This window comes from Scyliorhinus canicula, chromosome 6 (genome assembly GCF_902713615.1).
Source record: "Scyliorhinus canicula chromosome 6, sScyCan1.1, whole genome shotgun sequence".
Taxonomy (NCBI): domain Eukaryota; kingdom Metazoa; phylum Chordata; class Chondrichthyes; order Carcharhiniformes; family Scyliorhinidae; genus Scyliorhinus; species Scyliorhinus canicula.
In genome coordinates, this window is record NC_052151.1 from 221,218,967 (window position 1) to 221,244,165 (window position 25,199).

At 50.3% G+C, this 25,199-nt stretch overlaps 1 protein-coding gene across 3 annotated transcripts in view; it reads left to right on the top strand.

Moving 5' to 3' along the window:
* Positions 1–25,199, top strand: part of LOC119967891 (protein PAT1 homolog 1-like) — a 66,623-nt gene that overhangs the window by 22,697 nt on the left and 18,727 nt on the right. For all 3 annotated transcript variants that reach the window (XM_038800984.1, XM_038800985.1, XM_038800986.1), the window contains exons 9-15: positions 2,096–2,191; positions 4,006–4,186; positions 6,579–6,702; positions 11,328–11,425; positions 18,295–18,354; positions 21,232–21,383; positions 24,102–24,261. In XM_038800984.1, the coding sequence (XP_038656912.1) occupies positions 2,096–2,191; positions 4,006–4,186; positions 6,579–6,702; positions 11,328–11,425; positions 18,295–18,354; positions 21,232–21,383; positions 24,102–24,261 (871 nt within the window). The remainder of the gene's footprint in view (positions 1–2,095; positions 2,192–4,005; positions 4,187–6,578; positions 6,703–11,327; positions 11,426–18,294; positions 18,355–21,231; positions 21,384–24,101; positions 24,262–25,199) is intronic.

A 25,199-nucleotide genomic window follows, 5' to 3' on the forward strand; every position in this document is an offset into this window, starting at 1 on the left:
CCATCTACAACGCACAAGTCAGGAGTGTGATGGAATACTCTCCACTTGCCTGGATGAGCGCAGCTCCGATAACACTCAAGAAGCTCAACCACGACAAAGCAGTCCCGCTTGCTAAGCACCGCTTCGACAAACATTCACTCCCTCCACCACCGACACACAGAAACTGCTGTGTGTACCATCTACTAGATACACTGCAGTATCTAACCAAGGTTCCTTTGACAGCACCTTGGCTGCACAGCTTGAGCTTCCTCAGGGTAGTGCCCTCCGACCCAATCGTCTTCAGCTGCTTCAAAGGTTACCTTTTCTCCATCAAAAAGTCAGAAGTGGGGATGTTTACTGGTGACTGCACAATGTTCAGCACTGTTCGCAGATCCTCGGACAAAGGGGGCGGCATGATAGCGCAGTGGTTGGCACTGCTGCCTCGGTACCGAGGTCCTGGGTTCGACCCCGACGTTGGGTCACTGTCCGTGTGGAGTTTGCACCTTCTCCCTGTGTCTGGGTGGGTTTCTCCCCCAAAACCCAAAGATGTGCAGGTTAGGTGGACTGGCCACGCTAAATTGCCCCTTAATTGGAAAAAAATAATTGGGCATTCAAAATTTATTTCTAAGAAACTCCTCGGACACTGCAGGTTTCAGTCTTGGCCTGCCAAATGACAAGTGGTGCCAGACAATGACAAAATTCAAGAAGAAAGTATCTAATTATCTCCCCATTACATTCAGTGTCATCACCTTTGCTGAATCCCCCACTATCAACATCCTGGGAGTTACCATTGACCAGAAACTGAACTAGCCATATAAATACCATGGCGACATAACTGGTAAGGGGCTGGGAATACTAGGGCTACTTCTGAACATTCCAAGGCACAAGTCAGGAATGTAATGGAATACTCCCCACTTCGCTGGCTGTGCAAATCCAACAGCATTCGAGAAGCTCGACACCATGCAGGACAAAGCAGCCCCGCTTGATTTCTCCCCCTTCCACAAACATTCACTCCCTCCCCCACCGACGCACAGTAGCAGCCGTGTGCACTACCTACTAGATACACTGCAGTAATTCACCAAGGCTTCTCGGACAACACCTTCCAAACCCACGATCATTACCACCTCGAAGGACAAGAGCAGCAGATACTTGGGAACGCCATCACCTGCAAGTTCTCCCTCCAAACCACTCACCATCCTGATTTGGAAATATATATCCGTTTACCGTCATGGGCCAAAATTTTGGAACTCCCAGACGTTTAAGAAGCAGTTCACCACCACGTTGTTGAGGACAATTTGGGATGAGCTTTAAATGCTGGTCGAGCCAGCGATGCTTGCATTTAATGCTTCAAAGAAACAAAATGGTGCATCAGATTGACGTACAGCCATGAACCGGTGCAGCTTAGAGGGAGCATTTCTCATTTATTCCCATCCCCCCAAATTGGCTGTGATGCCTCTGTAGGAAGAAGTGCTTCTCCCTGGCATCCTGATCCATATTTATCCCTCAATCGGCGTCACCCTTTTAAACATCAAGCAAACAACCGGATCATTATGTTGCTGCATGCTGGAGCTTGTTGTGTGTCTATACTCTTCCCGTTAATGACTTCACCGCAGTGACAAAACTGAAAAAGTACCCTGATTGGCTGCGAAGATCTTTGGGATGTCATGTTGGGGCAACATGGTAGCACAGTGGTTAGCATGTGGCTTCACAGATCCAGGGTCCCATGTTCGATTCCCTGCTGGATCACTGTGTGGAGTCTGCACGTTCTCCCCGTGTGTGTGTGCGCGCGTGGGTTTCCTCCGGGTTCTCCGGTTCCTCCCACAGTCCAAAGATGTGTAGGTTAGATGGATTGGCCACGATAAATTGCCCTTAGTGTCCAAAAGGGTGAGGAGGGGTTATTGGGTTAGGGGGATAGGGTGGAAGTGAGGGCTTAAGTGGGTCGATGCAGACTCGATGGGCCGAATGGCCTCCTGCACTGTTTTTTTTTCTATGAAAGGCTTCACCGATGTTCATTCTGTATTTGACAATCGCTCCTGTGAAATGTCTCCCGAGGTTTTACAGTGTGACAGGATGCAAGATCAGTGCCCGCTGTTTACTCGACTTCTGAACTATTTAGGTCTTCCCAGTCCATGTTCCGAGCGGACACCACCCACCTTCACCCCCAGCATCGTCGCCTCCTCAACCAACAACTGCAGCTGCAGAACTCCAGGAAGTAAGTGACTCCTCTCTCTCGCTGTGTCCAGTTACAGGCTTCAGACTTTGGCAAGGTAGTTAGGGGCCTTGGAGGAAGCGGGAGGGGGTTGACTGGAATAGTACCGAGGTGAGGGACTTCCAGCTTGGAGCAAGGTGTGCAATCCTGGGCACCAGAAATTTGGGTGGTCCAGACCTTGCAAAGGGTCCAGAGGAGATTAACCCCGAATGATTCCAGCGATCATGAGGGGCTTCTTAAATTCCGAAAGCGATGTTGGAGCAGAGGGACATGGGTGTATATGTGCACAGACCGTTGAAGGAGTCAAGGTAGATGGAAAACAGTTAATAAAATGGATAGTATCCTGTGATTTATTAATGGGCGCATAGCGTGCAAGAGCAAAGTTTTGCTAAACTTGACACTAATTTCGCGTCAGCTGGAGTATTGTGTACAGTTCTGTGTGCCACACTATAGGAAGGGTGTGACCGCATTGGGGAGAGCGCAGAAGATGTTCACAAGAATGGTTCCAGGGATGAGAAACTTCAGTTATGAGGATAGATTAGAGAGATTGTGACTGTTCCCCTTTGAGAGACGGAAGACTAAGAGGGAATCACACAAAGATGTTCCAAATCATGAGGGGGCTGGACAAAATAGACGGGGCGAAACTGTCCCCATTTGTAAAAGGATGGAGAACGAGAGGGCACGGGTTTCAAAAGAAGCAAATGCGATGTGAGAGCGCATGGCTGTGGTCTGAAATACTCTGCCTGGAAGTGTGATGGAGGTTCAATCGAGACATCCAAGAGGGCATTCGATCATTATTTGAATGGAAACAATGCGCAGAAGTCCGGGGAAAGGGGAGGGAATGGCACTAAGTCACAGTGTTTGTTTGGAGAGCCGATGCAGACATAATGGACCAAATGGCCTCCACCTGCACTCTAACAATTCTGTGATCTGGAGACGCTGGGATTGTTCTCGGAACAGAGAAGATTAAATGGGAGGTGTCATTCAGACAGAGTAAATAAGAAGAAATTGTTACCAGTGGGAGGAGATCAGTAAAAAGAGGACATGGTTTTAAGTTGACCGGCGAAATGGGGCGGCATTGCTGCCTCACGGCGCTGTGGACCCGGGTTCGATCCACAGAGGGGAGGTAGGTGGGAATGTTATTTTTAATGCAGCAAGTTGTTGTGATAGGGGATGTAGAGCCTGAAAAGATAGTGCAAGCTGGCTCAGTGGTGGCTTGCAAAAGAGATAAATCCTTCTAGGAAGTGAGCAGGGGGTGGGGGGAATGTGGTGCTCCGGGATTAGAAACTGTCCCCTCGCCCTCTGGGAGGTCCAATCAAACCCAGTCTCTCTGGATGAGGGCCTGAAAGTGCCCGGGCTGATGAGAGAACAGAAATATTTATATTGGATTACTTGGAATTGGCCCTTCTGACATTCATATTGAGGCTCATTGACAGGAGATGGCAAAACAGCCATTCTGTGCAGTGAGAGGTTCTGGTCTGAAGGGGGGCAGTGATCATAGCAAATGCGAGCGCCCAACCCCAAGCATGGGTGAATGTGAACACAATGGCACAGGGCACAGATAAATAGCAGAAAATTGAATGCTACAGAAACCGTATAAAACCAGGCGTCAATTGCAAGAGCCGGAGAACAATGATTGGTCTCGCTATCTATCTCGCAAGCTCTCCCTCACTATGCGCAAATTATGATTTTTTTTTTTACATGCCCCCCTTTCTGTTTTTCCCTATCGCGCTCTCTTTTCTCTCGCTCGCGCTCTCTCTCTCGCGCCTCCCTTTCTTTCTCACTTCCCTCTCTTTCTCCCTCTCTCTCTCTCTCAGCCAACACCGAGGGCTGAATGGGTCTGCAGGAGACAGGCACAGCAGGGGCAGTTTTCATGAGCAAGCCAAGAAGGACCCTTACGGCAACCTGATGACCCAGCGGGAGAAGGAGTGGGTCAGCAAGATCCAAATGATGCAGCTACAGAGCGCAGACCCCTACTTGGATGATTACTACTATCAGGTAGGAAGGAAGGGCGGGTGGTGCGCAACTCTCACTCTTAGTCATGCACCCACAGCAGGTAAGGTGCAGTCTGCAATCCCAATTTAGTGCTGGGTTAGTTAATCTCACCAGTGGTACAAAGGCACCTCTCCCACAGACACATACAATTCAAAACCTAAGAAGTTGCTTTAAACTTGTACAGTGCCTTGCTTAGACTGTACTTTGCACACTACTGGCTTCCATATTCTCAAAGAGTGCGAGAGGAATTGACAAAGGAAGTTTAGAGTGATGATACCAGAACTGAGGTTCGACCCATCAAGGAAGATTGTACATCGGAGATTTATTTTTGCCTGATTGGGGATCTTTCGGATTTTGAAAGGGTTTTGATCCAATAGATCTAGAGAAGAGTTTAACAGTTATAGGTCAGGCCAGAAGAAGGGTTCATAAACACAAGAGAGTCACAAACACATCCACTTGGGAATTCAGGATGTGTAACTCGCTGCCACAGGATAATGGTTGATGGTGAATAGTATGGACTGCCTTTAAGGAAAAGCTAAATAGGGAGAAAGGAAGCGAAGAATTTGCTAAAGGGGTGAGATTTCCTCCCACAGCTCAAAGATTTGCAGGTTAGGTGGATTGGCCATGATAAATTGCCCTTAGTGTCCAAAATTGCCCTTGGTGTTGGGTGGGGTTACTGGGTTATGGGGATAGGGTGGAGGTGTTTACCTTGGGTAGGGTGCTCTTTCAAAGAGCCGGTGCAGACTCAATGGGCCGAATGGCCTCCTTCTGCACTGTAAATTCTATGAGGAGTGGGAGGCTGCTCTGCAGCATAAAGGCCTTCCTGAAGCAGATGGGCTGAATGGCCTGTTCTTGAGCAGTAAAATCCGGAGTAAGCGTGACACGAACGTTGAGCTCGCAGGCGGTAACTGTGACCATGAGCTGGTTGGGTAAGAGCACTCTGTTTCCGGGTTGTGCCAACTCACTGGCGAGGGAGAATGCCAGTCTGGACCTGTCACCTTTACTGGAACTCTCCCTGAGGCGAGCGAGAACGTGATGAGGAACACCACCCCCTCCCCCAAGCCGTGTCTCTATTCTCCCCACTATCTTCCTCTTGTCCCTAACCCCTCCCCCCCGGCCCGATCGATTGGCTATCCAGGCTGGAAAACGAGGTCGCACAGGACCTCGTTCATTGTTGCCAGAGCAGCCAAGCTCAGTCCTGTGTCCATTTTGCCCGAAACCTTGTAGGTTCCTGGTTCTCTGGTACCTCCAAATTCCTTTTAGCATTATCGATGGGACTTTGAGGCCGAGCATTCCAGATTTTGACATTTCTGTGCTGAAACCAAACATCTCGAGCTCCTTTACCGATTCGTTCTTAAATCTCTGACCACTGGCTATTGGCCCACATCCTGAGGGAATCGTTCTTCCCTTTCTGATTTATTTATAGGGTGGTGGCGTGGTGGTATTGTCACTGGGCTCGTAATCCCAAGGTGCAGGGTGAAGCTCTGAGAACCCGGGTTCGAATCCCATCTCATCAAATAGGAATATCTGAATTAAATAGAAATATATAATTAAAAGTCTTTAGAGGACCAGGAAACTATTGCAGAATGTCATAAAAGCCCCGATTTAGGGAAATAAATCTGCTGTCCTTAGCTGATCTGACCTTCATGTGACCCCCAGCAATGTGATCGAATCGTGAATGCCCCTCCGAAATAGTCCAGCAAGCCACTGGGCTCAACGGCAATGAGGGATGGGCAATAAATGCTGGCAAAGCCAGCAACGCCCACATGCCATGAAGGGAAATAATTCATATTCCTTTCCGCTTTGTTTAAAAACTCATTAACTTCGGGCGGCACGAGGCTCGGTGGTTTGCTGAGGATCCCGGTTCGAATCCCGGCCTTGGGTCACTGTCCGTGTGGAGTTTGCACATTCTCCCCGTGTCTGTGTGGGTTTTTGCCCCCAAACCCAAAGATGTGCAAGTTAGGTGGACTGGCCACGCTAAATTGCCCCTTAGTTGGAAAAAATGTATTGGGTACTCTAAATTTATATTTTAAAAAACCGAAAACTCATTAACTTGAAAAGCTTCTCAGGGCACCTCTTCACCTTCTAGGATACCAGCAGCCCTCCTGTTCCTAGCCTCTCCTCATCACTGAAATTCCTCATTCCTGGTCAACTTGAAATGATGGCGCCCAGCATTGTTCGCAGTACTCCAGCCGCAGCCTGATAAGTGAGTTAGGAACTCCGCATACACTCCCTTTACTTGTATATTCAATGCCTCCAATTATAGAAACGTGATAAGCCTTGTGCTTTTTTTTGTGGCCACCTTATCGACTTGCCCTGACGCCTACACCTTGTGCGTAAACAGGCCAGTCTCTCTGTGCTCACTTCTTGCTGCCATTGTTTTCGTCCAATATAGAACTACTTTGAGAGATTAGAGAAGAAGCAGGCAGCTCTGGATCTGAACAACGAGGGGTCCAAGAAAGAGCGGACAAAGCTGATCACACCGCAAGTTGCGAAACTGGAGCATACCTACCGGCCAGGTAATTCAAAATGGCTGCCTCGGCTCGAGGGCCGGGACTGCAACGGGATGATTCTAACCCCATCAAAAACTTCTGCTTTCTCGGCCGGGGCGGGGTGGTCAGCAGGGCACCCAACTCCCTGCCATCTATACTGCAGTAACTAATGCAGCAACCCCCCATCCCACCAATAACTCTGAAAAAAGCCCCATGAGATAGCAGGACAGGTGACCACGAGGTTGGTCAAACAGCTAGCTTTTGCTCAATGTAAAAGAGGAGAAAGAGTAAGGGTTTGTTGGTGGAGATCTTTAGTGGGTATTTTAGAATTTATCGATCCCAGACAATCTGAGGCCCTGCCACCAGTGGTGGAGCCACTAAAATCAGGAATGTGCACCAGCTGAGAATTGGAGGACCAAATAGGTCCTGGAAGGTGGTAGGGGCTGCAGGAGGTTACAGAGATAGGGAAGGTTGCAGTGCTTGGAAGAGTTTACAGAGATAGGGAGGGTTGTAGCAGCTGGAGTAGTTTACAGGTATCCGGAGGGTTGTCGGGGCTGGATTAGGTTACACCAAATAGGGATGGTTGGAGGAGGTTACAGATATAGGGAGGGTTGTCAGGACTAGGGGACGTTACAGAGTTGGGGAGGGTTGTCGGGGCTGAAGGAGGTTACAGAGATAGGGAGGGTTATAGGGACTGCAGAAGGTTACAGAGATGGGGAGGATTGTAGGGGCTGGGGGAGGTTACAGAGATAGGGAGGGTTGTCAGGACTAGGGGACGTTACAGAGATGGGGAGGACTGTAGGGGCTGGAGGTTATAGAGATAGGGAGGGTTGTAGGGGCTGGAGGAGGTTACAGAGATAGGGAGGGTTGTAAGGACTGGAGGAGGTTACAGAGATGGGGAGGATTGTACGGGATGGAGGAGGTTACAGAGAAAAGCCATGTATGGATGTGAAATCAAGCATGATGATGTTACAATTGTTGCATCATCCGACCCCAAGAGGAAATCGGCAGCCCTGGCATAAGAGTGAGCTCTGAGAGCTGGGTAGAGATCCTGCAGAGCTGGGTAGAGATCCTGCAGAGATGGAGCCGATTAAGTCCTTCTGTGACAATATTTCTGATTTGAAATCGGCTGGTGAGAATCAAGTAAAACTGTTGGACCATTTGAAATTGCACAGCAGTGACGACAGATTAAAGAGAATACCTAATCCCATGCTTTGTGCCATGGGAGTGTTTGATGGGGACAGTGTCGAGGGAGCTTTACTCTGTATCTAACCCCGTGCTGTATCTGTCCTGGGAGTGTTTGATGGGGACAGTGTAGAGGGAGATTTACTTCTATCTAACCCTGTGCTGTACCTGTCCTGGGAGTGTTTGATGGGGACAGTGTAGAGGGAGCTTTATTCTGTATCTAACCCCGTGCTGTACCTGTCCTGGAAGTGTTTGATGGGGACAGTGTAGATGGAGCTTTACTCTGTATCTAACCCCGTGCTGTATCTGTCCTGGGAGTGTTTGATGGGGACAGTGTAGTGGGAGCTTTACTCTGTATCTAACCCCGTGCTGTATCTGTCCTGGGAGTGTTTGATGGGGACAGTGTAGAGGGAGATTTACTTCTATCTAACCCTGTGCTGTACCTGTCCTGGGAGTGTTTGATGGGGACAGTGTAGAGGGAGCTTTATTCTGTATCTAACCCCGTGCTGTACCTGTCCTGGGAGTGTTTGATGGGGACAGTGTAGATGGAGCTTTACTCTGTATCTAACCCCGTGCTGTATCTGTCCTGGGAGTGTTTGATGGGGACAGTGTAGTGGGAGCTTTACTCTGTATCTAACCCCGTGCTGTACCTGTCCTGGGAGTGTTTGATGGGGACAGTGTAGAGGGAGCTATACTCTGTATCTAACCCCGTGCTGTACCTGTCCTGGGAGTGTTTGATGGGGACAGTGTAGAGGGAGCTTTATTCTCTATCTAAGCCCGTGCTGTACCTGTCCTGGGAGTGTTTGCTGGGGACAATGCAGAGGGAGCTTTACTCTGTATCTAACCCCGTGCTGTACCTGTCCTGGGAGTGTTTGATGGGGTCAGTGTAGAGGGAGCTTTACTCTGTATCTAACCACGTGCTACACTGTCCGTTCCTGGGAAGTGTAGAGGGAGCTTTACTCTATCAAATTCTGTGCTGCACTTGCCTTGGAAATGTCAAGGAACAATTTTCAGCCTGTTGCTGTTCTGAAGGAAATCTAACCATTTCCCCATGATGTTCAATGGCATTGCCGTTGCTGAATTCCCCCCATCAACGTCCAGAAGTTTAGCATTGATCAAATACTAACGCGGCGCAGCCAGATAAGTACTTTTTTATGGGCAGTGCTAGGTGGGCCAGCATTTATTGCCCTTATCTGATTACCCTAGAAAGGATAGTACTGAGCTGCCTTTTGAATGGCCTCCACGTGATGTCGATAACACCCACAGAGCTGTTCAGGAAGACGTGCCTGGGTTTTGATCTAGCAACAGTGAAGGAAAGGCTGATATATTTCCAAGTCTGGATGGTGTGAGTTGGAGGGGAATTCCAGGTTCTGGCAAGGGTCGTGGGTTTGGAAGGTTCCAAAGGGGCCTTGGTGGGTTGCTGCAGTGAATCTTGTAGATGGTAGATATGGCTACCACTGTACATCGGTGGTCGAGAAAGTAAATGTTTGTGGAAGGTGTAGCAATCAAGCGGGGCTGCTTTGTCCTGGATGGTGTCGAACGTCTTGAGTGTTGTTGGAGCTGCGCTCATCCAGGCAAGTGGAGAGTATTCCGTCACACTCCTGACTTGTGCCTTGTAGATGGTGGACAGGGCGGGGGGGGGGGGGGGGGGGGGGGGGGGTGGTCAGGAGGTGAGTTACTCACCACAGGATTCCTAGCCTGTGATCTTGTAGCCACAGTATTAATATGGCTAGCCCAGTTCAGTTTGTGGGCACTGGTGACTCCCAGGATGTTTGATAGTGGGGGATTCAGTGACTGTACTGGAGGGTGCTCGTCAGAAGCTGGGAATTCTGTGGCGCGTAACTCGCCAGCTGACACCCAAAAGCCTGTGCACCATTTCCAAGATAGCTGTCCAGTTGCCCAGTGAACTTGCAGTGCAGAAGCTGCATGCAATAGGCAAAACTAGGTGATGCCACAACTAACAGATGAGAGGCAAGCTCTGCAGTCCTGTCCTATCCAGTTGTCGTGAATGGTGGTGGACAACTGAACAACCAACCAGCGGAAGAGGCGACACAAACATTTCCATCCTCAATGATGGGGCAGCCCAGCACATCAGTGCAAAAACATTGCATTTGCAGCCATCTTCAGCAGAAGTGGATCGTTTCCGCCTCTTCCTGAGGTCAGTCTTCAGCCAATTCAATTCACCCCACATGATATCAAGAAGTCGCTGAAAGCACTGGATACTGCAAAGGCTGTGGGCCCTGACAATATTTCTGGAAAGAGTACGTGCACCAGAACCTGCCTCTTACCCCTGGCCAAGCTGTTCCAGTACAGCTACAGTAATGGCATCTACTCGGCAGTGTGGAAGGATGCCCAGGTATGTCCTGTACACAGCAAGCAGGACAAATCAAACCTGGCCCTGTCAGTCTACACTCGATCATCTAACATAATGGACGGTGTCGACGACAGAGCTATCAAATGGCACTGTCAGCAGTCACCTGCTCACTGATGCTCTGTTAGGGTTCTGCTATGGCCACATAGCTCCTGACCTCATTACAGCCTTGGCCCAAACATGGGCAAAGGAACTGAATTCCTGAGCAGAGGTGAGAGTGACTGCACTTGACATCAAGGCAGCATTTGGCCACGTGCAGCAAGACCTGGACAATATCTAGGCTTGTGCTAATGAGTAACAAAAATCCAGAACACGATGTTAGGCAATGACCATCTCCAACAAGCACCTTTCCATGACATTCAACAGCATTAATATCACTGAATCCCCCACTATCAACATTGTGGGATCATCATTGACCAGAAACTGAACTGGAGAAACCATATAAATATTGTGGCTACAAGAGCAAGTTGGAGGCTGGGAATCTTGCGGAGAGTAACCCACCTCCTGACTCCCAAAGCCTGTCCACCATCTACAAGGCACAAGTCAGGAGTGTGATGGAATCTTCCCCACTTGCCTGGATGAGTGCAGCTCCAACAACACTCAAGAAGCTCAACACCATCCAGGACAAAGCAGCCCTGTTTACACCCCATCAAACATTCAGTCACTCTACCACCGACCAACGGTGTCAGCCGTGGGTGCCATCTACAAGATGCACTGCAGGAACTCACCGTCTCCTTCGGCAGCACCTTCCAAGCCCACGAGCAATGTCTAGAAGGACAAGAGCAGCAGAAACCTGGGAACACTACCACCTGGAGGTTCCCCTCCAAGGTACTCACCCCATCCTGACTTGGAAATATGTTTCCCGTTCCGTTGTTGTCTCAGGGTCAAAATCTTGGAATTCCCTCCGTAACAATACTGTGGTGTGCCGTCACCACATGAATGCAGCGGTTCAAGAAGGCAGTTCACCACCATCTTCTGAAGGGGTAGTCAGGGATGGGTAATAAATATTGGGTTTCAGGGTGACTCTTGCATTCTGCAAATGAATAATAAGAAATGAAAGCCAATGGTGCTGACGGCTTTTTTTGTTTTTTTACAGTGCAGTTCGAGGGGTCCTTGGGTAAACTGACCGTATCCAGCGTGAACAATCCTCGCAAGATGATTGACGCTGTGGTGACAACACGCACAGATGATGATGTAAGTGCCAAAAGTTGTCTCTTATTCATGTTTTTTCGTTCCTTTGATCTTCCATTTTTAAAATAAATTTAGAGTACCCAATTATTTTTTTCCAATCAAGGGGCAATTTAGCGTTTGCAATCCACCTACCCTGCGCATCGTCGGGTTGTGGGGTTGAAACCCACGCAGACACGGGGAGAATGTGCAAACTCCACATGGACAGTGACCCAGGGCGGGGATTGAACCTGGGTCCTCAGCACTGTGAGGCAGCAGTGCTAACCACTGAGCCACCGTGCCGCCCTCCTTTGATCTTTCCTTGCACCACAGTCCCTGGGCCCTGTCGATTCTCTGTGCCTAACCCAGAGGAGCTCACTTTTCTCTTTTCAGCTCCACACTACCTCACCCGTGGTTCAGGTAATTGCTCTATTCTCATGCTCTGAATCGGAGGTGCCCCAGTCCAGAAATTCAAGCCCTCCAAATCCACGGTGGCCGTTCTCCTGTTGTCAGTATCGAGAGAGTGCTGCATTGATTGGGGGCAGGTATTACGCTGGATGATTTAAGATCAAGTGAGAGGCTGAGCTCGACAACTGTTCTTCGCTGGCTCTGAAAGGGAGGGTGACAGGAGATCCCCACCCCTCGCACGGACACTGGGGGATAGGAGCAGAAGTAGGCCACTCAGCCCCTCGAGTCTTGTCCGTCATTCAATAAGGTCATGGCTTTTTTGTTAATTTAGAGTACCCAATTCATTTGACGGTTGACACTGCTGCCTCACGGCGCCGAGGACCTGGGTTTGATCCCGGCCCCGGGTCACTGTCCACATTCTCTCCGTGTCACACCCCCATACACAACACAAAGATATGCAGGTCAAGTTGCCCTTAATTAGGAAAAAAATGTAATAGGTACTTTAAATTAGAAAAAAAACCATTTATACCTACTGTTTTAGTTAGCAAGCCATTCTGCTATCCATGCCAATGTACCCCCGCACACCGAGAACTTGTATTTTCCGCAAAGTCATTGGTGTAGCACCTCACAATTACCAGCTGGAAACTGCAGCTTGTCAACTGTCTCCCCTACATCCACAGCATATTTCTTCAAATAAATAAACTAGTTAAATATGATTTCCCTTTCACAAAACCAATTTACCTTAAGAGTTTCAAAGTGCCATGCTACAACATCCTTAATCAGAGCTTCTCATGCTTTCTCTATGTCAGATGTAAGCTAACTGGCTGGCTTGCAGTTTCCTACATTTTGTCTCCCTCCCTTTTCCAATGAAGGAATTCGAAAGGGGAGTGTGGTGACGGTGGGCTTTTCACAGGGGGTAGCACGGTGGTTAGCACAGTTGCTTCACAGCCCCAGTGTCCCAGGTTCGATTCCCTGATTGGGTCACTTTGTGTGGAGTCTGCACGTTCTCTCCGTGTGTGCGTGGGTTTCCTCCGGGTGCTCCGGTTTCCTCCCACTGTCCAAAGACGTGCAGGTTAGGTGGATTGACCAGGCTAGATTGCCTTTAGTGTCCAGGTTAGGTGGGGTGACTGGGTTATGGGGATAGGGTGGAGGATGCTCTTTCCAAGGGCCGGTGCAGCCACAAAGGGCTGAGTGGCCTCCTTCTGCACTGTAGTTTCTATGATTCTGTGATTTCTCAGATTTTATTATCTCCCCTGACATTGGCTTGGGGTTTGGGGTTAGTGGTGTTACTGGAGATAATCCCTTGGATTGATGCTCAGAATGGGTCGATAATTGCTGTGTATATCTCAACCACACTAATAGAGCAGATCTCCCGGGAGATGAGGGCTACAGGTGTATCTGTCGATCTCCCTCACCCTGACCCAGGGAGATGAGGGTTACAGGTGTATCTGTCGATGTCCCTCGCCCTGACACTGGGAGATGAGGGTTACAGGTGTATCTGTCGATGTCCCTCGCCCTGACACTGGGAGATGAGGGTTACAGGTGTATCTGTCGATCTCCCTCACCCTGACACTGGGAGATGCGGGTTACAGGTGTATCTGTCGCTCTCCCTCCCCCTGACACTGGGAGATGCGGGTTACAGGTGTATCTGTCGATCTCCCTCACCCTGACACTGGGAGATGAGGGTTACAGGTGTATCTCGATCTCCCTCGCCCTGACACTGGGAGATGAGGGTTACAGGTGTATCTGTCGATCTCCCGCTCCCTGACACTGGGAGATGAGGGTTACAGGTGTATCTCGATCTCCCTCACCCTGACACTGGGAGATGCGGGTTACAGGTGTATCTGTCGATCTCCCTCACCCTGACCCTGACACTGGGAGATGAGGGTTACAGGTGTAACTGTCGATCTCCCTCACCCTGACACTGGGAGATGCGGGTTACAGGTGTATCTGTCGATCTCCCTCGCCCTGACCCAGGGAGATGAGGGTTACAGGTGTATCTGTCGATCTCCCTCACCCTGACCCAGGGAGATGAGGGTTACAGGTGTATCTGTCGATCTCCCTCACCCTGACCCAGGGAGATGCGGGTTACAGGTGTATCTGTCGATCTCCCTCACCCTGACACTGGGAGATGAGGGTTACAGGTGTATCTGTCGATCTCCCTCACCCTGACACTGGGAGTTGAGGGCTACAGGTGTATCTGTCGCTCTCCCTCGCCCTGACCCAGGGAGATGAGGGTTACAGGTGTATCTGCCGATCTCCCTCACCCTGACACTGGGAGATGAGGGTTACAGGTGTATCTGCCGATCTCCCTCACCCTGACACTGGGAGATGAGGGTTACAGGTGTATCTCGATCTCCCTCACCCTGACACTGGGAGATGAGGGTGACAGGTGTATCTGTCGATCTCCCTCGCCCTGACCCAGGGAGATGAGGGTTACAGGTGTATCTGTCGATCTCCCTCACCCTGACACTGGGAGATGAGGGTTACAGGTGTAACTGTCGATCTCCCTCACCCTGACACTGGGAGATGCGGGTTACAGGTGTATCTGTCGATCTCCCTCACCCTGACACTGGGAGATGAGGGTTACAGGTGTATCTGCCGATCTCCCGCACCCTGACACTGAGAGATGAGGGTTACAGGTATATCTGTCAATCTCCCTCACCCTGACACTGAGAGATGAGGGTTACAGGTGTATCTGTCGATCTCCCTCACCCTGACACTGGGAGATGCGGGTTACAGGTGTATCTGCCGATCTCCCTCACCCTGACACTGGGAGATGAGGGTTACAGGTGTATCTCGATCTCCCTCACCCTGACACTGGGAGATGCGGGTTACAGGTGTATCTGTCGATCTCCCGTCACTCTGACACTGGGAGATGAGGGCTACAGGTGTATCTGTCGATCTCCCTCACCCTGACCCAGGGAGATGAGGGTTACAGGTGTATCTGTCGATCTCCCTTCACCCTGACACTGGGAGATGAGTGTTACAGGTGTATCTGTCAATCTCCCTCACCCTGACACTGAGAGATGAGGGTTACAGGTGTATCTGTCGATCTCCCTCACCCTGACACTGGGAGATGCGGGTTACAGGTGTATCTGCCGATCTCCCGCACCCTGACACTGGGAGATGAGGGTTACAGGTGTAACTGTCGATCTCCCTCACCCTGACACTGGGAGATGCGGGTTACAGGTGTATCTGTCGATCTCCCTCACCCTGACACTGGGAGATGACGACTCCAGGTGTATCTGTCGATCTCCCTCACCCTGACACTGGGAGATGCGGGTTACAGGTGTATCTGTCGATCTCCCTCACCCTGACACTGGGAGATGAGGGTTACAGGTGTATCTGACGATCTCCCTCACCCTGACACTGGGAGTTGAGGGCTACAGGTGTATCTGTCGCTCTCCCTTGCCCTGACCCAGGGAGATGAGGGTTACAGGTGTATCTGCCGATCTCCCTCACCCTGACACTGGGAGATGAGGGTTACAGGTGTATCTGCCGATCTCCCTCACCCTGACACTGGGAGATGAGGGTTACAGGTGTATCTGTCGATCTCCCGCACCCCGACACTGGGAGATGCGGGTTACAGGTGTATCTGTCGATCTCCCTCACCCTGACACTGGGAGATGAGGGTTACAGGTGTATCTGTCGATCTCCCGCTCCCTGACACTGGGAGATGCGGGTTACAGGTGTATCTGTCGATCTCCCTCACCCTGACACTGGGAGATGAGGGTTACAGGTGTATCTGTCGATCTCCCTCACTCTGACCCAGGGAGATGAGGGTTACAGGTGTATCTGTCGATCTCCCTCACTCTGACACTGGAAGATGAGGGTTACAGGTGTATCTGTCGATCTCCCTCACCCTGACACTGGGAGATGAGGGTTACAGGTGTATCTGTCGATCTCCCTCACCCTGACACTGGGAGATGAGAGTTGCAGGTGTATCTGTCGATCTCCCTCACCCTGACACTGGGAGATGAGGGTTACAGGTGTATCTGTCGATCTCCCGTCACTCTGACACTGGGAGATGAGGGCTACAGGTGTATCTGTCAATCTCCCTCACCCTGACCCAGGGAGATGAGGGTTACAGGTGTATCTGTCGATCTCCCGTCACTCTGACACTGGGAGATGAGGGTTACAGGTGTATCTGTCGCTCTCCCTCACTCTGATACTGGGAGATGCGGGTTACAGGTGTATCTGTCGCTCTCCCTCACTCTGATACTGGGAGATGCGGGTTACAGGTGTATCTGCCGATCTCCCGCACCCTGACACTGGGAGATGAGGGTTACAGGTGTATCTGTCGATCTCCCTCACTCTGACACTGGGAGATGCGGGTTACAGGTGTATCTGTCGATCTCCCTCACCCTGACACTGGGAGATGAGGGTTACAGGTGTATCTGTCGATCTCCCTCACCCTGACACTGGGAGATGAGGGTTACAGGTGTATCTGTCGCTCTCCCTCACTCTGATACTGGGAGATGCGGGTTACAGGTGTATCTGTCGCTCTCCCTCACTCTGATACTGGGAGATGCGGGTTACAGGTGTATCTGCCGATCTCCCTCACCCTGACACTGGGAGATGAGGGTTACAGGTGTATCTGTCGATCTCCCTCGCCCTGACCCAGGGAGATGAGGGTTACAGGTATATCTGTCGATCTCCCTCACCCTGACACTGGGAGATGCGGGTTACAGGTGTATCTGCCGATCTCCCTCACTCTGATACTGGGAGATGCGGGTTACAGGTGTATCTGTCGATCTCCCTCACCCTGACACTGGGAGATGAGTGTTACAGGTATATCTGTCGATCTCCCTCACTCTGATACTGGGAGATGCGGGTTACAGGTATATCTGTCGATCTCCCTCACCCTGACACTGGGAGATGAGGGTTACAGGTGTATCTGTCGATCTCCCTCACCCTGACACTGGGAGATGAGGGTTACAGGTGTATCTGTCGATCTCCCGCTCCCTGACACTGGGAGATGAGTGTTACAGGTGTATCTGTCGATCTCCCTCACCCTGACACTGGGAGATGCGGGTTACAGGTGTATCTGTCGATCTCCCTCACCCTGACACTGGGAGATGAGTGTTACAGGTGTATCTGTCGATCTCCCTCACCCTGACACTGGGAGATGATGGCTCCAGGTGTATCTGCCGATCTCCCTCACCCTGACACTGGGAGATGAGGGCTACAGGTGTATCTGTCGCTCTCCCTCACTCTGATACTGGGAGATGCGGGTTACAGGTGTATCTGTCGATCTCCCTCACCCTGACACTGGGAGATGAGGGTTACAGGTGTATCTGTCGATCTCCCTCACTCTGACCCAGGGAGATGAGGGTTACAGGTGTATCTGTCGATCTCCCTCACCCTGACACTGGGAGATGAGGGTTACAGGTGTATCTGTCGATTCCCTCACCCTGACACTGGGAGATGAGTGTTACAGGTGTATCTGTCGATCTCCCTCACCCTGACACTGGGAGATGAGTGTTACAGGTGTATCTGTCGATCTCCCTCACCCTAGCACTGGGAGATGAGGGTTATAGGTGTATCTGTCGATCTCCCTCACTCTGGCCCAGGGAGATGAGGGTTACAGGTGTATCTGTCGATCTCCCTCACCCTGACACTGGGAGATGAGGGTTACAGGTGTATCTGTCGATCTCCCTCACCCTGACACTGGGAGATGAGGGTTACAGGTGTATCTGTCGATCTCCCTCACTCTGGCCCAGGGAGATGAGGGTTACAGGTGTATCTGTCGATCTCCCTCACCCTGACACTGGGAGATGAGGGTTACAGGTGTATCTGTCGATCTCCCTCACCCTGACACTGGGAGATGAGGGTTACAGGTGTATCTGTCGATCTCCCTCACCCTGACACTGGGAGATGAGGGTTACAGGTGTATCTGTCGATCTCCCGTCGCACTGACACTGGAAGATGCGGGTTACAGGTGTATCTGTCGATCTCCCGTCGCACTGACACTGGAAGATGCGGGTTACAGGTGTATCTGTCGATCTCCCGTCGCACTGACACTGGAAGATGCGGGTTACAGGTGTATCTGTCGATCTCCCGTCGCACTGACACTGGAAGATGCGGGTTACAGGTGTATCTGTCGATCTCCCGTCGCACTGACACTGGAAGATGCGGGTTACAGGTGTATCTGTCGATCTCCCTCACCCTGACACTGGGAGATGCGGGTTACAGGTGTATCTGTCGATCTCCCTCACCCTGACACTGGGAGGTGCGGGTTACAGGTGTATCTGTCGATCTCCCTCACCCTGACACTGGGAGATACGGGTGACATGTGTATCTGGGGGCCCCCTTTTGCCCTGTCACTGGGACACAAGGGTAGGTTTATTTGAAAACCAACCGTCTGTACTGCCAGCTGTTTTGTTGCCCTAGAAGTTGTTTGTGAAATGGTACTGTTGTTCGGGGATAGTTGGGGGAGATTTTAAAAGACACTGTCTCTGATCCTCTGCACTTCCTCCCCATAGGAGACAAAAGAGAAACAAGTGCGGGACAAGAGGCGGCAAACACTCTTCACCATTGAACGGGTAAGTGCTCTGCATCTCAAACATCCTCTGGATGGTACGCTTGTGTGTTCTTTAAAAACTTCTCTCTCTTCCTCCACCCCGCCCCCATATTACTGACTATTCCTACTGATGTTAATCCAGCTCCCTCACACTGTCACTCAGTAACCCCTCTCCCCCCAGCACCCTGTGTTACTATATCCCTACTGATGTTAATCCAGCTCCCTCACACTGTCACTCAGTAACCCCTCTCCCCAGCACCCTGTGTTACTGACTGTATCTCGACTGATGTTAATCGAGCTCCCTCACACTGTCACTCAGTAACCCCTCTCCCCCCAGCACCCTGTGTTACTGACTGTATCGCTACTGATGTTAATCCAGGTCCCTCGCACTGTCACTTAGTAACCCCTCTCCCTAACTAAGCACACAAGAATGAAAGGAATGGAGTTGGAGTAGGAGGAGGCTCGTGTGAACACAGACGCCAGCCGTTGGGTTGCATGGCCTGTTTTTTCATTGTGAAATGTGTAAGTGTCGGTTTGAAATTTCCACTTGGTCGCATGGTGACATTTTCCCTGTGCCACAGAAGTGTCAGAAAGAGAGTTCCTGATCGTCAATCTGTATCTCTCAGGGTTAAATTTGTGGCAGAGCGAATAGTAGTCCCAAGCCCAATTGTCCCCTCAACCACGTACAGATGTGGACATGACATACAAGTCCGGGGGGGGGGGGGAGGCACAAGATCGAGGTAGTAGTTCCAAGTCCCAATGTGTTCAGTTTGGAGGGGAACTTGGTGTCCCCATGCTTCAGTAACCCTTGTCCTTTACGGTCAGTGATGTGCAACCTAAGCTAGTGAGTCAGCCCATAGGTGGCCATACTTCATGTCAATGGCCCGCAAGATTAAAATCGGGCTGTTCACTAACTAAGACCCCATGAATAAGTTTAAATACATTTAATTTACTCCGAATATTTCATAATGAATTATGGAGAATGCTTTAAAATATATTAATAGAACTATCACCAACATTAAATGGAAAAAACATAGAACGATCCAGCGCAGTACAGGCCCTTCGGCCCACGATGTTGCATCGACGTGGGAAGTCAAAAACTAAAGGCCATCTAACCTACACTATGCCATTATCATCCATATGCTTATCCAATAAACTTTTAAATGCCCTCAATGTTGGCGTGTTCACTACTGTTGCAGGTAGGGCATTCCACGGCCTCACCACTCTTTGCGTAAAAACCCTACCTCTGACCTCTGTCCTATATCTATTACCCCTCAATTTAAGGCTATGTCCCCGTGCTAGCCACCTCCATCCGCGGGAGAAGGCTCTCACTGTCCACCCTATCTAACCCTCTGATCATTTTGTATGCCTCTATTAAGTCACCTCTTAACCTTCTTCTCTCTAACGAAAACAACCTCGTCCATCAGCCTTTCCTCATAAGATTTTCCCTCCATACCAGGCAACATCCTGGTAAATCTCCTCTGCACCCGTTCCAAAGCTTCCACGTCCTTCCTATAATGAGGTGACCAGAACTGTACGCAATACTCCAAATGCGGCCGTACCAGAGTTTTGTACAGCTGCAACATGACCTCATGGCTCTGGAACTCAATCCCTCTACCAATAAAGGCCAACACACCATAGGCCTTCTTCACAACCCTATCAACCTGGGTGGCAACTTTCAGGGATCTATTGTACATGGACACCGAGATCCCTCTGCTCATCCACACTACCAAGAATTTTACCATTAACCAAATATTCCGCATTTCTGTTATTCTTTCCAAAGTGAATCACCTCACACTTCTCCACATTAAACTCCATTTGCCACCTCTCAGCCCAGCTCTGCAGCTTATCTATGTCCCTCTGTAACCTGCAACATCCTTCCGCACTGTCTACAACTCCGCCGACTTTAGTGTCGTCTGCAAATTTACTCACCCATCCTTCTGCGTCCTCCTCTAGGTCATTTATAAAAATGACAAACAGCAACGGCCCCAGAACAGATCCTTGTGGTACGCCACTCGTAACTGAACTCCATTCTGAACATTTCCCATCAACTACCACTCTCTGTCTTCTTTCAACTAGCCAATTTCTGATCCACATCTCTAAATCACCCTCAATCCCCAGCCTCCGTATTTTCTGCAATAGCCGACCGTGGGGAACCTTATCAAACGCTTTACTGAAATCCATATACACCACATCAACTGCTCTACCCTCGTCTACCTGTTCAGTCACCTTCTCAAAGAACTCAATAAGGTTTGTGAGGCATGACCTACCCATCACAAAACCATGCTGACTATCCCTAATCATATTATTCCTATCTAGATGATTATAAATTGTATCTCTTATAATCCTCTCCAAGACTTTACCCACAACAGACATGAGGCTCACCGGCCTATAGTTAACGGGGTTATCTCTACTCCCCTTCTTGAACAAAGGGACCACGTTTGCTATCCTCCAGTCCTCTGGCACTATTGCCCTTGCTTTACATGTATATCACTTGACTAACACTCTTAGAAAATAAACTATGCAATGTGAAATCAGCCGAATGTGACGACCGTGCATGTCGGCAACGGTCAACAAAATATCTCGTCATGCACTTGCTGGCCGCTCCGCCTCACTCGCTTGCAGGAACGTCTTTTCCAAGTCCTGCCACTATGAGTTCGCAGTGGTGATATCTGGTTTGGGAGGTGCAATCAAAAAAAAAAAACCTGACCCCACATCCGTTCTTTTTGGAACATCTCCCCCGTCCCAATACTGGGTGAAACTGCGGTTGGACACTGTGTAGCATAGTTAGTGCTCTAAAAGATGCAGCCCTTGCTTGTAACTCCTATTGTTTCCTCCTCTGTCCATCTGCCCCCCCTTCTCTCATATACTCCCCCTTTCTATCCATCCCTCTCTTCAGACGTACAGTTTGGTGCTGGAGGTGCAGGACTTGGAGAAGAAGTTCCTGCAAGTGAGTGAGGCGGAGCGGCCAGCCGTGTTGGAGCAAAGGAAATCCAAGATCATTCAGATGTACGAGAATCTGCGAGGGAAGCAGTCTCACAGCACCGAGAGGTGTGTCCCCGTGTGCATGGGCGCAAGTGCATGATGAATGTGAGCACGTGCACAAGTGCGTGATGAGTGAGCACGTGCACAAGTGGGTGATGAGTGAGCACGTGCGCAAGTGCATGATGAATGTGAGCGCGTGCACAAGTGCGTGATGAGTCGGCACGTGCACAAGTGGATTTGGGTTTATTGTCACGTGTACCGAGGTGCAGTGAAAAGTATTGTTCTGTGTACAATCCAGACCGATCGGAAAAATGTAGGACTTGCTTAAATAGACAATGTAAATACATAGACATCGGGTGAAGTATACTGAGTGTAGTACTACTTAGTAAAGAAGATGTGTGGAGAGATCAATTCAGTCTGTGAGGGTCATTCAGGAGTCTGGTAACAGAGGAGAAGAAGCTGTTTTTGAATCTGTTAGTGTGTGTTCTCAGACTTCTGTATCTCCTACCTGATGGAAGAGGTTGGAAGATAATAGCCCGGGTGGGAGGGGCCCGAGATTATGCTGCCTGCTTCCCCAAGGCAGCGGTAGTGGATGAGAGGCGGGTTCGCCTGATGGACTGGGCAGTGTTCACGACCCTCTGAAGTTTCTTGCGGTCTTGGGCCGAGCAGTTGCCATACCAGGCTGTGATGCAGCCAGATAGAATGCTTTCTATGGTGCATCTGTAAAAAGTGGTAAGAGTTGATGTGGACATACCGAATTTCCTTAGTTTCCTGAGGAAGTATAGGTGCTGTTGTGTTTTCTTGGTCATAGCGTCGCCGTGGGTGGACCAGGACAAATTGTTGGTGGTTTGCACATTTAGGAATTTGAAGCTGTCAACCATCTCCACCTCCGCTCCGTTGATGCAGATGGGGGTGAGTACATGTTAACCATCTCCACAACGGCTCCATTGATGCAGATGGGGGTGAGTACATGTTAACCATCTCCACAACGGCTCCGTTGATGCAGATGGGGGTGAGTACATGTTAACCATCTCCACATCGGCTCCGTTGATGCAGATGGGGGTGAGTACATGTTAACCATCTCCACCTCTGCTCCGTTGATGCAGATGGGGGTGAGTATAATGCTTCCTGAAGTCAATGACCAACTCCTTGCTTTTGCTGACATTGAGGGAGAGATTGTTGCAGTTACACCTCCGGCTTAGGTTCTCTATCTCCCTCCTGTACACTGGCTCATCATTGTTCGAGATGCAATCCACTACGGTCGTGTCATTGGCAAACTTGTAGGTGAAGTTGAAGCCAAATTTGACCCCACAGTCGTGTGTGTGTGTAGGGAGTATAGTAGGGGGCTAAATGTGCAGCCTTGTGGGGCCCAGGACTATAGTGAGGACTATCGTGGAGGAGGTGTTGTTTACTGATTGTGATCTATGGGTCAGAAAGGCGAGGATCCAGTTGCAGAGTGAGGAGCCAAGTCCTAGGTTTTGGAGTTTGGATATGAGCTTGTCTGGGATTATGGTCTTGAAGGCAGAGCTGTAGTCAAAATAAATAGGAGTCTGATGTAGGAGTCCTACTTGTCGTGATGGTCCAGGGATGGGTGTAGGGCCAAGGAGATGGCGTCTGCTGTGGTCCGGTTGTGGCGGTATGCGAATCGCAGTGGATCAAGGCATTCTGGTGGTATGGAGCTGATGTCTCTCATGACCAACATCTCAAAGCACTTCATAATGATAAATGTCAAGGCCATCGGACGGTAATCATTGAGGCACGCTGCCTGGTTCTTTAGCACCAGTATGATGGTGGTCTTGAAGCAGGTGGGAACTTCGGAGCGGTGTAGGGAAAGGTTGAAGAAGTCTGTGAACACACCCGCCAGTTGACCGCACAGGATCCAAGTGCACGTCCAGGGACCCGGGACCCGTTGCTTTCCATGGATTCACTTTCAAAAAGGCCAATCTGACTTTGGCGGCTGTGACGTTAGGTATGGGTGTGTCCAAGGCTGCTGGGGTAGTTGACAACGGTTTGTTGATTTCCTGCTCGAAACATTGAGTTAATTGGGGAGGAGTGCGGTGTTGCCCAAGATCCTACTCGGCTTTGCTTTGTAGCCTGTTATGATGCTTCAGCCTTGCCACAACCAACGAGAGTCCGTGTCGTTAGTCTGTGACTTGAGCTTCGCCTGGTATTGTCTCTTGGCATCCTGATGGCTTTGCGGAGGTTGTACGTAGATTTCCTGTATAGGTCAGGGTCGCCTGCTTTGAATGTTTCAGACCTGGCCTTCAGTAGGGAGTGAATCTCCCAGTTAAACCATAGTTTCTGATTGGGGAACGCACGTACTACCTTCTTTGGCACCTAATCTTCGACACAAGTGCATGATGAGAGTGGGCACCCGGGCATGTCTGTGAGTGTGCGCATGTGTGGTCTGTGCGTAGGGAGAACAGAGGAGATGGTATGGGGTTGGGTGTGGTCCGGGAGCTGGATGCTGTCCATGTGGTTCTTTTTATTAAAGGGCACTTTAGTGTGGCTAATCCACCTAAACTACACATCTTTGGGTTGTGGGGGTGAAGCCCGAGGCACGGGGAGAATGTGCAAACTCCACACAGACAGTGACCCGGGGCCGGGATCGAACCCGGGTCCTCAGCGCTGTAGGCAGCAGTGCTAACCACTGTGCCACCGTGCCGCCCCCACCATGTGGGATTTAAGCTGAATGAGTGTCTTGAGGAAACCGTGAACGCGGGGCCTTCAGTGCTTTCAGGGAGCCATGGCAGGTGGTGTAACTGCCTCCCTCTCTTCACACAGAGTCAGCGACGACCACTTTGTACAGATCATGTGTATACGCAAGGGAAAACGACTGGCCGCCAAGGTCCTGCACCTCCTCAGCACGGAGCAGGCTGCCAACGTGGTGCTGGCGACTGCCCGGAACCTCCCCTACCTGGTCAAGAAGGACAGTCAGGATGAGGTGAGTGCACGCCTGCCGGATGGAGGAAGTAGCGGTTTTGGAAGATGAATGCGGGGGGAGGGGGTAAACTGCATGGCGTCGGTGGCTTGATCTGAGGATGACCCACTGCTTCTGGGTCAAGGGCACCCTGCTGCCTCTGGGCAAACTATTGAATCCCAGGACTTCATTTCCTGTCCCGGTGAATTTCCATTGCGTGGAATCGCACTGCGTAGAGGACGACAATTCAGCCAAACATGTTTGGACTGGATCTTTTGAAAGAGCCCTTCAGTTTGTCCCATGTCCTTCCACCTCCTCACTCTATCATAATGCTGGGAGCAGGAATGTGTCAGCCGTTCCCCTTGAGCCTACTCTGCCATTCAGTCAAGTCATGGCTAATTTTCTACCCCAACGCTGCAAATATGTTTCCTGCAAATATTCTTCTAAAATCAATATTGAATCTGCTCCCATTCAGATGGCGCTTCAAGATCCAAACTGCTTATTGCATTCTCCTCGTCTCCTCCCCGGGTCTTTTGCCAATCACATTTAATCCGTTCCCTCTGACTTCTGCCGCGATTGAACCTGCTTCCACCACCCGTCACAACCGTGTGACTATTGGCTGAAAAGTGTTGCATTCTCCGAGCGTGCTGCCCAATAATCCCCTCTCAACAAACCTAATGATGTGGAAACATCTAGAACATAGAACATACAGTGCAGAAGGAGGCCGTTCGGCCCATCGAGTCTGTACCGACCCACCCAAGCCTTTATTTCAACCCCATCCCTTTAACCCAATAACCCCTCCTAACCTTTTTGGATACTAAGGGCAATCTAGCATGGCCAATCCACCTAACCTGCACGTCTTTGGACTGTGGGAGGAAACCGGAGCACCCGGAGGAAACCCATGCAGACAAGGGGAGAACGTGCAGACTCTGCACAGACAGTGACCCAGCAGGGAATCGAAC